The sequence below is a fragment of the Zonotrichia leucophrys genome, chromosome 7 (genome assembly GCF_028769735.1).
Source record: "Zonotrichia leucophrys gambelii isolate GWCS_2022_RI chromosome 7, RI_Zleu_2.0, whole genome shotgun sequence".
NCBI classification, from domain to species: Eukaryota; Metazoa; Chordata; class Aves; order Passeriformes; family Passerellidae; genus Zonotrichia; species Zonotrichia leucophrys.
In genome coordinates this window covers 20,122,209-20,136,343 of record NC_088177.1, presented here as the reverse complement: position 1 = coordinate 20,136,343, position 14,135 = coordinate 20,122,209, and the positions used below count along the sequence as shown (strand labels likewise).

General features: G+C 41.8%; 1 protein-coding gene across 6 annotated transcripts in view; it reads right to left on the bottom strand.

The window, feature by feature from the left end:
* INO80D (INO80 complex subunit D) overlaps window positions 1–12,394 on the bottom strand; it is a 46,147-nt gene extending 33,753 nt beyond the window's left edge. For 4 of the 6 annotated variants that reach the window (XM_064717940.1, XM_064717943.1, XM_064717944.1 and 1 more), the window contains exons 1-4: window positions 12,023–12,394; window positions 10,673–10,742; window positions 2,950–3,045; window positions 2,596–2,842 (exon numbers count right to left, since the gene is read on the bottom strand). In XM_064717940.1, coding sequence (XP_064574010.1) covers window positions 2,596–2,813 — 218 coding nt within the window. In that variant the 5' untranslated portion in view covers window positions 2,814–2,842; window positions 2,950–3,045; window positions 10,673–10,742; window positions 12,023–12,394. Of the gene's footprint in view, window positions 1–2,595; window positions 2,843–2,949; window positions 3,046–10,672; window positions 11,103–11,166; window positions 11,240–12,022 lie in introns of those variants that run through there. The other 2 variants (XM_064717942.1, XM_064717941.1) reach the window with 2 other exon arrangements.
* Window positions 12,395–14,135: the final 1,741 nt, after the last annotated feature.

Here is a 14,135-nt window from a genome sequence, read left to right as displayed (position 1 = left end):
ATTTAGACAGTCAGGTTTTCTACCTACAAATGCATTCTGCTTCTTAGTACACCCCAGTATGGTATCAATTGTCATCTCTTACTTAAAAAAAGACACATACAAACTGGGGAGCAGCTTGTATATTAACAAAGAATTTAACGATTCTCTTAAGTGAGAAGAATTAGAGACAAAATAGTGTTTAACTCAACTATACTGTAGTAAACCTATATTTAGAAATCAAGTTGCATTTCATTATCTTTGTGTGTATCTGGTTAAGAAATAAGTAGGAGATGTCTTCAGAGAAAAGAGAGATATAAAACCCATGTGTGTATCATCCCACATATATATATTCTCTAAAAAATATAGTGAATAGAAAAATCAGACTTCATATAAGGCAATGAAGTCACATATATTAATAGATTTAATTTGTAGAATGTTAATGGTTAATAAGAAATGTAATAATATGGCATCATATTAACCATCTTTGTGGCCAGTAGCATCTCATTTGTCTGGGGTCAAGTGATAATTCTTCTTAATTATCTGTGGACAGACTATGAAGCTTTTGGCATATAATGCATGCATCATCTTGAAATACTTTTTTTTAACAATTTCTAAAAGTATAAAAGAAGATAGCTGTCAGAGCATCATACAGCCTGCTTCTGATCCTGTACAGTTCCATGTCTAAAACTGTGACAAAATGACCATCTGACAGTAATTCTGTACACAGAAATGAAAAGCTATGAGTGAAGAACTCAGACACTACAAACATCTTTATATTGAAGAGAGTGTGAAAAAAGTCTTCTAAGAAACAGATACAGGTTTGCCTGCCAAAAAGAAGTTTAGAACAGCCTCAGTCTTATCACTAGCATTCATTAAATGTTATTGTTAAAATTAAACTCTGCCCCAAGAAACAGTCTTCTAAAATATTCTTTCAACTATCACATCCTCTCATTTGAAATTAAAAGTTTATTTTCTCTTTCAGACACCTGCTGTCCTCTTCAAGTACTGTAATGTGACACTCGACATGCAACTGAATTATTCTAATATAACATACACCAGATGTCATGACCACACTTCACTTTAACTTGAGAAAAATCAAAAAGAACAAAGTGTGAACTCAATTCAAGGTGTAAAGAAAAATCACAAATTCCATGGGAACATATGAGACATAAAAAAGTGTCATTAAGTACTATTACTTCTATTGTTTTTTAGTATGACCCCTGGTAAACAGGAACTGTTTCAGTCAGCACTTGCATCTGAAATTACAGCATACCATTTGTGCTCACAATTTCTATGATCATTTCTGTGAGCTTATTTCCAAAGAGCCTCAATTGTACAGTAGCAAAGAAACACTCACTGACTGTCAAATTACAGCTTCAAGTTATTCATCTTGTGCCATTTGAGCATTTGCCCTACAGCTTTTGACAAACATTCATGTTTTTTTCTCACTTCATCAGTCTCCTCAGCTGAAATGGCAGGTGAAGTGCAAGTTAATTTAGAGCACAGTCCAACTGTTGTTTCAGACAAGAGAGGGAGCTGTGAGCTGAGAAGGAAGTTATATGTAGGGTACAGTGGGAACACCACTAATAATGCAAAAGGTTAGTGAATGGCAGCTAATAATGTGAAAGGTCAGTGAATAGTGGCTTGAATTTTTTGGCACATTTTATTCATATTTTAGGTTTTAAAAAGCATTTCTACAAGAACAAGCCTCAGATAGTTAACATACACGTTAATTAAACACTGCATTGCTGGCAAAACCTGCAATGACAGCTCTGAAAAATAAAGTCATATATTGATGGCAGACCAGATTAGACAAATTCTGCTACTTCAGCCCGAGCAGCACCAATGAGACTGGTGTTCAGGAAGTCTTAAGGAGCAAGGAAGAATGTCCTTGTGGTTACAGTATGGGCTGCAATTCAGGAAATCTGCTTTTAATTCCCAACTCTCAACAAGTTCAAGGACTATATTTTGCTAAGAATTTAATACCCAGGCACTCTGGGCATCTTCATTTGGGGAGGGAGGGGGAGAGAAATAAGGGAAGCAAAGAAGAAAAGGAATACGTGGCGCTTTCCCAGCTGGCTCATCTGTTATCAACTAATATTTATCTTATTCCAGTAAAACAATACTAGAGATCAGTACCAAATCACCAATACTGAATTGTAATTCTGGATTTGTCCCTACGTGTCACTGCCCCTTGTGTCCAGAATATAAGCATTTTCAACTACTTGTCCTGAAAAAGCAGATGGAACTGTGCTTTTGGTACTGCTGGCTAAACAAGCAGGCCTTTTGGAGAACATGAACTGTGAGTGACAAAGCAAATGAGTTAGAACAGCTGATATTGTGCAGCAGGTTTGATCCACAGTTTATAGTGAATTTGTGAAAAGCAGTGAACTCCCCCATAAACTTCCTTTGGATTAAGTCACTGCCCTCTCACTGAGTACTTGACTCCCACAGAAAATAAAATAAAGTTTACTGGTCTTAAAACAAAATTCTCAAAGGAACATCCTGGAATACAATTCACTCTGACCAGTCCCTCCCTCATCCTGAAACCAGGCAGCAACTTAAATAAAACGTCCCAGCCGCTTCCCACTTTGCAGAGAGGAAAGCACAACTCACCTACGGTCCTCAGACTTGGGGATGGGGTTGGTGCAGCGTTGGCTGTTGTACTTGGCCACATATTCACATTGCTTGAAGGGGGCAGTCTTGTCCTCCAGAACGTGTCTGATGCAGAAGGCGTAGCCGTTAAGTCGCCTCTGCTTGCACAGTTTGGGGCTATACGAGCACAAGGGCTTATTGTCAACCTCAGAGAAGTGTATGTGTTTGCCTTCATACATCACGTGACTCTATTCCTTGTGAACATCAGCTGAAAGAACCAAAATATTGAGACAAATCACATAAGGGAAGAAAAACTGCATTCAGTTCTAGGTTGTGTGTTCCATTCAGGCCAGAAAGAAGGATCTAAAACAATACCTGATTTTAAATCTTCTGTACCATGTCAGTGTTAAGAGAGAGCCCCAAGGACACCACTATCTTGGAATGATGATGAACCAAGATGAAGCAGATTGTCTAAGGAAAACATCAAAAGGGTCACTGTCAGTCAAAATAAAACAGATATTACTACAGTAAGTAAACAGGCACACGTAGTCACCAAGCCCGTGGTTCAGCTACCATCCAATAAAACAACAGCACAACAGTTTTCAATCAGTAGTCACAGATCTTGGAAAACATTAAAGAAATTACTGGGGGAAAGAAAATTCTACTGCCACCACACTTAAATAATTTTAACAGAACTTCACTCATCTACCAGAAAGTGATTAGAAACTACAAGTTGAAAAAGGTAAAGTGTCAGATTAGATCACCCGCTTTCATAAATCAAGCTGAAAGATGATTAACCCATTTGATTGCAGAGGGTTTACTTCAAGGTATCTTTGTTTACAAAACCACCACAGACTGTCTTTGCTCTGCAAAATTACTTTGTCAATCAGTGCAACAACACTTTTTGTAAGACAAGCTTTCTTTACCACACCTGATGACCAGTCTTTCAGATTTTGTAGCTGCTTACAATTTCTGCAAGCAACCATGTGCAGTCCTACCTGAGGTCATCATTTTTCTCCAAAGTTTATCCTACCTCAGTGTTCCTATTTTAGGGAAATGCAGGCATTAATACCAGTCAGTACTCCCATGAATGCCAGAAGGGCTGAAATGCCAAATCAGCAAGAGGCTGGGGTCCTACGGTGGTTCCTACAGCTCCCAAAGCAGATTCCTACAGTGCAAATCCATGCAATTGTAACATACTTTTTCAGATCCCAAGATTATGGAGGTCTTTGGCAATAATCTTTTCAAAAAACCAAACAAAACTCCCAAACCATCCCAAAGTAGTGTCAAAAAAATTAACAGTACATATATTCTGCAGCTACTGCGATACATTAAGCTTAACCTGCAAAAGGTAGCTTTTATTCAGGAAGGTCATCCTGAAGCACTGGAATGAACTCTTTTGGGCACTCAGTGCAGTTTCATATGTGTTGTACACCAAGGAAAGGAATATTCATAGAGATGATATTCAGGAAATATGGAACAAATTAGAGGCACAAACGTACAGATTACCACCTCAATGAAATTACTTGTTCCTGAGGCCCAACATGGCAAGAACAGAATTGCAAGGAGGAAACCAACAAAGACTTTGAGGGAAAGATGCGCTTTCCTCTTGTAAAGGTACAAGCCTCCACTTTCTGCTGTAAAAAAAGTACCATGAGAAAATGACAAAGCACTACGGCACTGGGGGATCTAGAAAACCAATTTTAAGTCACTAGGGCAAAACAAAACATCCTATCCCACAGAGTAAACAACATAAATCTGACCTTCATTAGCATATATCTAGCTGTAGATGCAGAAAGACAGAAGAGTATTAAAAGACTTAAAAACACACTTAAAATTCTTGGAACAGCTGTACATGCACACACACCGCATTACCGAGCATACGAATGGAGACAGGTGCTATAGATTGTAACTACTGCAAGCAACCTGAACACTCATTTGACAACAATGGTAACTTTGTATTTCCTCTTGATACACATTTTCCCTTTCCAAGCACACTGGGAAGCGGCCAGCCCCAGAGGCAGGAGCATCATGCTTTGCTTACACCAGAGAGCCACAACATACACACAGTCACCTGGACCAATTTCAATCACTTTTCCCAACTTTTCTACAACATGTCAGTCTTAAGAACAAGAAAGTTCACTGTTGACTGTTTGCTTCAAAAAGACAGAACGGGAAAAGGGAACAATCTCTTTAGCATGTTAAGGACCGAACATTCCTTTCAGTCACCTTGGCTCAGGCAGATACTGATATATCCTCCAGTATTCAGCAACAACATGAAGGAAACACATAAATCCCATGGGAACACGATGACCATACAGGAGCTGTGGTCAGTGTTTGCATCCCATGTGCTTGAGAGATGGACTCCTCTATTACTATGGCAGCAAAAGTAATCAAATGGGTCTCAACTACTTGTGACCCCCACACACAACACTGACAGAAAGCCTTTTGCTGGAGAGTCTGCTTCTCTTAGTTTATCAAAGCTTGGATTAGGTGGCATACTGGACTGGACATAAAATTTGAAAGACCAGGTGTATCTTGCAGCTGGAGTGACCCACATGTTGCTCTCTATTTTCTTCTGGTTTATTTATCACCTTCTTTTAAACTACCACTATCATGCTTTGCAGAGTTTCTGATGGATCACTAACTTTCTCCTCTTTTGTACAACCCAGCTGTATTTGTTTTCTGAAGGTTAGCAGGCAATAGACCAAAGAAAGAGCTCCTTAGGATGGTTCCAAAGTAAACAGTGAGAAATGCATACCTTGTGTGCCTCCGTTAAGCTTCTGTAAGGAAACTGCTCCACAGTTCCCAGCCACTAATCCTAGATTTATTCTTGTGGCCACAGTCTTATTTTTGGATTTAACTCATAATTAAGTCTTATTTTTGCATTTTACTTGACTGTGTCAAGGCAGGCACAGTATTTCACTTCTCACTTGTCTGAGAGATACAGGGCACAAGAGCAATGCCATTTGAAACACTCACACAAAAATACTGACAATAATCCCCAGGGAAACCAACGAGCATGAACGTGAGTTTTTGGGTCTATACATACACTAAAAGAAGCTCATGCAAAAATAGCCATGTTAAAAATCCTGACAGTAATCAATTACTCCAAGTACAGTGCAAGGAACAAGACAGCCAAGAAATATGGTAGCCAACCAATGTTATAGTAAAAAAACAACACAGCAATTTTCTCAAACTTGCAATTATATCTTTATTGGTAAATTCTTAAACAGACTCCCCAAAAGACATGTCACTATGTGGATACATTGCCAGGAACAGAGACTGAAATTGGACTTAATCTAAGAAGAGCTTTTTTTTTTTTACTTCCATGGCATACCATATAAGAGAGAGAGTGTGTGTGTATATATATATAAAAATAGCGAAGACACTTAAATCTCTTCATTCTGATTTAATCTAATGCAGTGTTTTGTTTTTAACAATTTACAGGAGTTCTTATCAGAGCTTTTTGCTGCTACGTAAAAAGTAGCACAAGCATGAAATAGGCACATGTCACTTAACTGAGGAGAACTGAAACTACACTTAGCTAAATAGTGGGTGGGGGAGAAATTATTTTTGTCCCACAGGATTCAGTAAGAGATGACGGAAACACGGACTTCCCCTGGAAAAAGCAAATGCTTAAGCAGCTGTACTTCACTATAAAAATATCAGAATACAAAACTCTCTGGAAGCTGTTTTCGGTTTTGCATTTATACTCTACATTGAAGATGTAGGAAGGTTCAACAGGAAAAAAAAAATTCTGCCTGCATGTGCTCAAACTAACTTTAGCCACAACCCGTGAATGAGAAACCAGAAGCTGCTTCTTGAGGAACCTAGATTTTCCTTAAACAACTGATTCTAAATAAAAGATTCTGAGCTACTAAGAAACAACAGGGCAAATAACAGAAGGGAATCCAAAAATGCATGCCCTTGAGAATTAAAAAATCATGGTAGGGAATAAGGTAAATACAAAGCAGCCATACCAGATCACACAACATTGCAGCTAGAGGTACCTGATGAAGTCAGTAAGAGATTGACTCAAAACATATCAAAGAAGTATTTCTTCATTTTTACTATTCACAGGCAGTGAACTGCTGGAGCTTGCAGTCACATGAGACTATGGAGGCAGACACTACCATCAGGTTCAAAAAGGCAATAGAGAAGTTCATGGACAGTGGGGACATAAGTGATGCACTCTCTAGCATGACCATTTAAACAAATATGAGTGGTGGAGGAGTAAGAGAAGAAAGCACAAAAAAAGTGCCTGGGCTTTAATGCCCTTCCTAAGTACCATCACTTATTCCTACTGCCCTAGACAGAACATTAGGTTGGATCCAAGGTAATCTGACCCAGCAGGGTATTTGTCACATTCTTAAAAGTTTATCACTAATATTTGTAACTTCATAACACATTCACTTCTCCCTTTATCCCATTTTTTATTCTTGAGCAGCTGACAGGAATAAAATCTCCTCCCTCTGGCTAAAGTCCTATCTGGAAGTGTGAAGAAGAGTAACAAACTTAGCACCCCAGCAAGGCTTTATAGCAAGGACAGGCAGGACACAGAGCAAAGTCACACTCTGAGACATCAGCACTTAAGAGCAGAGCTATTTGTCCTGCTGAGTGCAGCCACTGGTTGTCCATAAGATAACTGAAGGTGGTTTGCACAGTGACTGCAAAAAGAGAAATGGAAGATTTCAATACACACAGGAACACACCTGTCCAACTGCCAACACCTACTATCACCCTCTGGAAGAAGCCAGCTTCCTACTTGCTTTTAGCACTGGCTTTGCAGTACAGGCATAATCAGCTCTCTTGCAGTGCACATCAGCTCCAAAGACAACAGGGCTACAGTTGTAGCTCTGCACTCCACACACTTTCTTCCAAAAGAGTTAAACACTCCTTCAGAGAGGCTGGAAAACAGTGTAGCAGCAAACTTTGGAGGATGAGCTTTAATACAACCATACCCAAGTAGCAGCATTATGTCATACAGAAATCTGGTACCTGACACTGTGAGTAATCTACAGGGAAGGCAATGGCTTACTCACTAACAGAAAACCCAAAGCACCAGAGCCTCAAACTCAGATCGGTAATTTTGCGCAAATGCTGTGCTGAAAATATTAGAGTATTTTAAATCATGTGGGTTGAAACATTCTTAAACATATGCTCAGAACTTGACATTCAATGTACGTAAGACCCTTTTAGGCAATGGAATCCCAAATGCATTGTAAATTGCAAGGCAATTATATGCTGGTGGTTAAAAGATGTATAATTAAGAGGACTGAGCTCAGAGCTTCACACACTGCATCCAAACAAAATCCACAACTACAGAGGTCTTTACTGTGTTGTTTGCATTTGCTAATACTAGCCTAAATTTCATGTTAAATTGCTTGGTGTGCTCATGACATCTCACAGACAGGGTACAATCATCTCCATAGGTTCCCAAAACCATCAGCTTGGGGCCAGAAGTAGAACATGGATCTACAAGAATCTCAGCTTCTCCACAAGCACAAATAACATAAATAGTAGTTTTGTCATTTCCTCTTGACCAAGAAAGAACAAGTGCCTGTCACTGTCAGACCCATTTCCTGAAACTGAGCACGCACACGGAGTGCAAGATGTTTGGAAACATGGAATTTCATCTGCTCCAAGATGAACAGAAGCCACAAAGCTCATGACAAAAAGACAGGCACTTAAAGCTATTTTATAGCAAAACTTTTCAATTGGTGTTAGTAAGCAGTACACTTCTAAGTACGAATCTAAAACATTCATTTTCTCTATTTCATAGCAAGTAATACCTCTATTTGAAATGTTTTAGTCTATCAAGAGAAGCTGTACTACATCTAATTGTGATCAACATCAACACCACAAAGTTGTAACTTCTGTCCCCGTGCTGTGATCTAACCACAAGTTTGGCTTAGTTCTAGTCTTTTAACAGCTCCATTCTCTACTACACTCAGCTAGCAAACCAAGAATGCTGTAATTGTGGAAACAAGAGTCTTTTTGTCAGTAAAAGCACTCAAATTGAGACAGAGGACACTGGGAAGCAACGCACATCAGCTACAAGAGTTCCTGTACAGAACGCTTTCATTAACTAGAGTACAGTCCTTACTCAGGAAGGCCTCTGAAGCGCAGGTACTGCAACACACATGCAGGTGCCCTGACAGATCAAGGCATTCAACATGCTAAGATCTTACAAGATATTTTTAGATACCACCTGGAATCGTATTTTGGACTACTTTTTTTCATATGTTAAGATGTACCTGGGAAGAAAGAAGCAATATTGCCCTCATTCTGCCTTTTCAGAAAGCTTATTACTTCAGTTCTGGCAAAAGGCAGTTTACATTGCATAAGGATGTCCAATATATTAACAGAAAAGCAGCAGAATGTTTTAGGCAACACTGGGAAAACAGATTATGTTTTAGAATATAACACAATAAATACAGAATTAAACTTAAGCATTATTCCTAATAATAGCAACAGCTACAGAACTTACAGACTTGTAACTGGTTACAATCAAGAGCAGAAAACATAACTATGAGGAGGAAAATAAGAAGTCTCCCCTCACAAACTGAACAGGTTCTTTTTGTTTTCCTACACCACATGAACTTAAACAGGAATTTTAATTTCAGCTGGTTCACTCATCTGTACTTCATAGTATCTTAGAGAAAACCTGATAAAGATAGCCCAAACCCTAAAAAACAACAAACAGTTAAGACTCTACGAATTTTAGAAACTTCAGAGGATTTGTAAAGAAAAAAGAACTTACGTAGGAAAATGTGTAACTACTGTCAAGAGTACATTCCTACAGATTTCAAAAACTAATTTCCTAAACATGGCTATTCCTGACCTAAGGCTCAAGATGGGCTCTGTATCTTGAAAGTTTTTTGAACAAGGATTTCTCTATTTGAGCAGGTCTCCAGGCCCCAGTCCTGCTATCACATCCTCACAGGGAGGTTGTCACGCATGGTTATTTCAATGTAGTTATAAACAGGCCTGGGTTTTGCCAGGATGAGCAGGGCTGCAAAGAGCAGCCTTCAGATACAGCAACAAATGGACCCTTTATGACATTGCAACATGGCAGAAATGTATTTTAGAAACGTCTCAAAATACCAAAAGCAATATCCTGAGATAAAGTAGAGATTAAACATACCATAACACAACTTGCATCTGTACTTGGGAAAAAAAAATAAGTCTAAGTCTTTTATTTATTCAAATAACACATAGCCTGCCTTTCCAGATGAGGTTAAACAAAATACCTTTGTCTTATTTTTAGTCCCAATACTACAAAGACAAATAAACTTATTTTCTCACAATACAATATCATTCTTGCTTCAGTAGGAATACTCAATAAATAAACCAATAGAGCTCCTCACAGAGGAGCCTTTCAGCAGGTATAAGCTATTGGAGTTTCAGTGTGTTCCTAAAATAAATTTGTACCTCCTGATGATTTACCAGACCATGAGAACACAGTACACACAGTTCTGTAGGATCAGGTCCTACACACAAATTCAATCAATCATCACAAAAATACTGAATATCAAAATAACCCCCAGAACATAAATTTAGCGTTGCTTCCAGTAAATAATTTAGCTTTACAATTAATAAAACTTGTGTGATCTTTTGTATGTACTACAAACAGCTCATGCAAAAGGCTGAATGTCACCAGTTTGTAAGTGACAGCTTCACACAAAACACGAGCTCTCCAGTTCAGCCATCAGCAGTGGTACCTGGCGGGTATGGCCTGAGCGTGGAATACTGCCACTACAGGTGAGCCCATAGGGGAGGGCACCTGTCTACAGGGGAACAGTGCATTGCCCTAATTTTGTCAATTTTATTTTTAAGTCTCCCAACCCTCAAAAACTAAAAGGCCTTAAAGTAAACCTGCATCGCACGTTGTCAAGTAACTAAGTTAGAACTAACTCTATGTATTTTAATCAGATGGTATAATATAAGGCTTTAAGGTGAGTGTCACTGTCACTTCTAAAATTCGTTTGAGGTTACTTGTACAAAACCATTATAGTTTTGACCTAAAAGACACATTAAGGAATATCTGACCGAAACGTGCCACCTCCCACATTAGAAACCGGAGCTATTTCACCTGTGCGGGTTGAAGTGCGATGGTGGGTCTTCCAGTGCACTCACTTCACAACTACCAGACGTTCTTTTCCCTGAAAAAAAGGATCCTTTCATTTTCAGTCCTGGGGGGCAGCAGCACCTCACACAGACCCCCCAGCCTAGCGGGACCCCGGCCCACAGGGACATGAGAGGGGGCCAGACACAGCCCCTGCCGTGTAGGGGCTACCGGAGCGCTGCCCTCCCCGGGCTCAGGTGCCAGTGGCTGTGGCTCCTGTCCCGCTAACGGGTCCCGGGACAGCGGGGTGGCCGAGGGACCCCGGCCCGGCCCCGGCAGGGCTCAGGCAGCCGCCGGCCCCGGCATGTGCCCGGCACCGAAGGTGCTGCCCGGGCAGCCCCTACCCCTGTCCCTGGTTCCGCGCTCGGGGGCCGGCCCGGGGCCCCACGTGCCGGCAGCTTGGGGGGCGGGGGGGACACTCCGAGGGCTTCCCCGCACCCCCAAAATCGCCCCCCCGCTACCTCCCAAAAAGTTGTGCGGCGAATCCAGCAGCCGCCGGCCCGGCCGAAGGGGGTCACCGACGGGGGGGAAAGGGGGTACGGGACGGGCGGGGGGGAACCTGCGGCCGCATTCTGAGGTGCCCCCGCCCCGCCGGCACCGTCCCCACGGCCGCGGGCGGGGGGTGGCCGGCGGCGCCGGTTGGGGGTAAAGCACCCCAAAAACGCTGCGAAACTTTCCAGGCCGCGGCCGGCGCAGCCCCGCGGGACCGGCACCGCCTCCACCGCGGCGGCCCCGCACCGGGCTGGGGGAGGGGGTGCCCCCCACCCCGGCACCGCTCATTAAAAGTCATTTCGGCAAATTAATGCCGCCCCCGTCCCCCCGGCCCGCGGCCCTCTCGCCCCGCGCGGGGGGCGGGGGGGCCTGGGGGGGTGGGGGGGAAGAGCGGCCCCAACCGCGGCGCCCCCTCCGCTTCCCCCCAGCCGCCCGGCCCCGGCGGCGGCGGGGATCGGCCCGTTCTGGGCCCGGGGCCCGGCGCGGGGGGCCCGGCGGGGCGGAGAGCGGAGCGACCGGGCCGGGCCGCGCCGCGGCCTACCGCCCCCCCGCCCCCGTTCTCCCCCGCCGCCCTTCACCTCCCGGGCAAAGGCGCCGCGCCCGACCCTCCCGCTGTGCCCCGGCGGCCGTCTCACCCCCCTCCGGCGCTCCTCCCGGCGCCCGAAAGCTTCAAAAACCCCCCTGGCTCCCCGCACCCCCTACTGCGGCCTACGCCGCTCCGACCGATCCCCGGCCTCGAGTAGCCCGCCTCCCCGCCCGCCCTGCACCCTCCGCACCGCCTGCCGCGCTACGCGAGCCCGGGGATGCAGGCCGGGCCTGGCTTACCTTTCCAGCTGCTTTTTTTTCCCTCCTCTCTCTCCTCTCCCCCCTTTCCCTCTGTTGGGCTGACAGATCAGAGTTTCCTCCCCAGCAGAGGGACTGGGAATGTGCTCGGGCTCTGTGCTGAGGAGCTGCTGCCCCCCTGTCTCTGAGAAGATCCTGCTTTTTGTGAGGAGGAAGCTTTGGGGGCTCTTTTATTATTTTAAAACTACAAAGTGCTCAGAGGGTAGGTGATTATTAAGGGGAATCCCTGAATATATTCTCCAGCAAAGAAGGCAGGGCTGCTGGGGCTGCTCAAGAAGAGAGCCAGCAGCCTCCTATAGCACCACTACAGGCACTGAGAGGACATAACATCAGAGAGCGGCTCCACTGCCCTCCAAAACAACAACTTTCCTACCATCTTGGAGGTAGTAGCGAGGGAGAGAGGGAGGGGGAAAAAAAGTACAGAAGGTTTTTATAAAGTGTCAATTTGGAGGAGGGAGAGAAATGGCCAAAACAAAATATTTTATCATGTGTGTGACTTTTTTTTTTAAATAAAAATAAAATACAAAGGCTCGTCGCTGAAGAATTTTTTTTTTTAATAATCTGTAAAGATCAACTCTCTGGAAAAAAAAATTAAAGAAGGTATGGTAAAATATTTTTAGTTACTTCGTTGTTCTTAAAGCTATGTAATTTTTTTCTGTATTTTAATGTTGATAAGTTTTTAGTCATTTTGTGATGGTTCTAAAAATTAGTGTATAATTGTGAAAGTTTGTGTAACTTTTTTTTGGTATTCTTAGTCTTAGTAAACAGCTGAGATTGATGTCGGATAGTTTGGTGTAATTGTACCATAACGTCTTGCTCTCTCTCAAGGCATTGTAAATAAAATTGGATATACTGGTATGAAAAGACCCATATTTTTAATTTTTACTTTTATTTCTTTCTAGAGTAGGCTATGTAGAGAAACAATGAGGGATTTAATGTGAGTGAGAGGAACCTATGATAGATATCTGAGAAATTGTGCTGTCATAAATTTAGCATTGTCTGCCCTTCAGGATAGGATGTGAAAAAACAACTCATAGCAAGAAATTTGGGGGCAATAGTTGAGTTTTGTTCTTAAAATTTTCAAAGCATTTTGCACCCTTCTAAAAATCTGTTTCAGTTCTTTCTAAGTTACTGTTTTGATTTAGGGGCTTTGTTCTTCATATTTATGAATATTATTCCTAACTTATAGTTGAGAAATGCTATAAATTTATACTACCGTGTCTTGTAATATAAATTAATATTACTTTTCTTTGTTGCAGATTCTTTTATTAGATTGTAAAAATATACATTAAATGCTGTCAAAACAGTGTCAGATGCTGTGGTGTATCTGTAGGTGAAGACACTGATCACTGTATTCAGCAGATCTGTGATAATGTTTCTTGAAGTGGTATTATGCACAGCCCTATTCAGAGATGAACTGCAAAGATGCCTTTTTATTTGTCTCGAAGGAAGAGGAAATAATTAGGAAACTAATGAGCTATACATTATGTTTTTTCCATTGTAAAAATTATTCAGGTGGTATAGACTAATTGAACTGCAGTCAGACTAAGGTCATAAGGATGAAGTACTGAATTACTTAGTGTATTATCACCCTCCTCCTGTCCCCTGCCAAATCTGAAATATATTGGTTTAGTTCAGTTCTTCTAATCTTAAAAAAATTTCCCATATTTTAGGTACATCCGCATTTCAAAACATACTTTGAGTTTGCCCAGCCTGCATGGTGAGTGTAGCTTGTGTGTTCATAGTGGGTTTTTCATTTAGATAAATAGGTTTCAATTAAAGTACAATTAAAAGTCAGCTGGTCTTTGTGTCACACTGTTTTTGTTTAGTAGAGTTTTTTAGATTATTCTTAGTCTACCTAGCTCATTTTTAATAATCTGGAGTGTTGCATTCAATGGAATTATTGCATGGGAGGTGTTTTTCTGTTATTTGATTTTTTTTCTGTTTTTCAGTTATTAATCTGTCAAATGGATAGTTCTGCTGATGTTAGAAAACAACAACAAAAAAACCCAAATATGTTGCTCCCATGTTGTATTCCAAAAGAGTTTGTATTTTGTATAGAAGTAGTGCAATAATTGGGGTCCTTCATAATTTT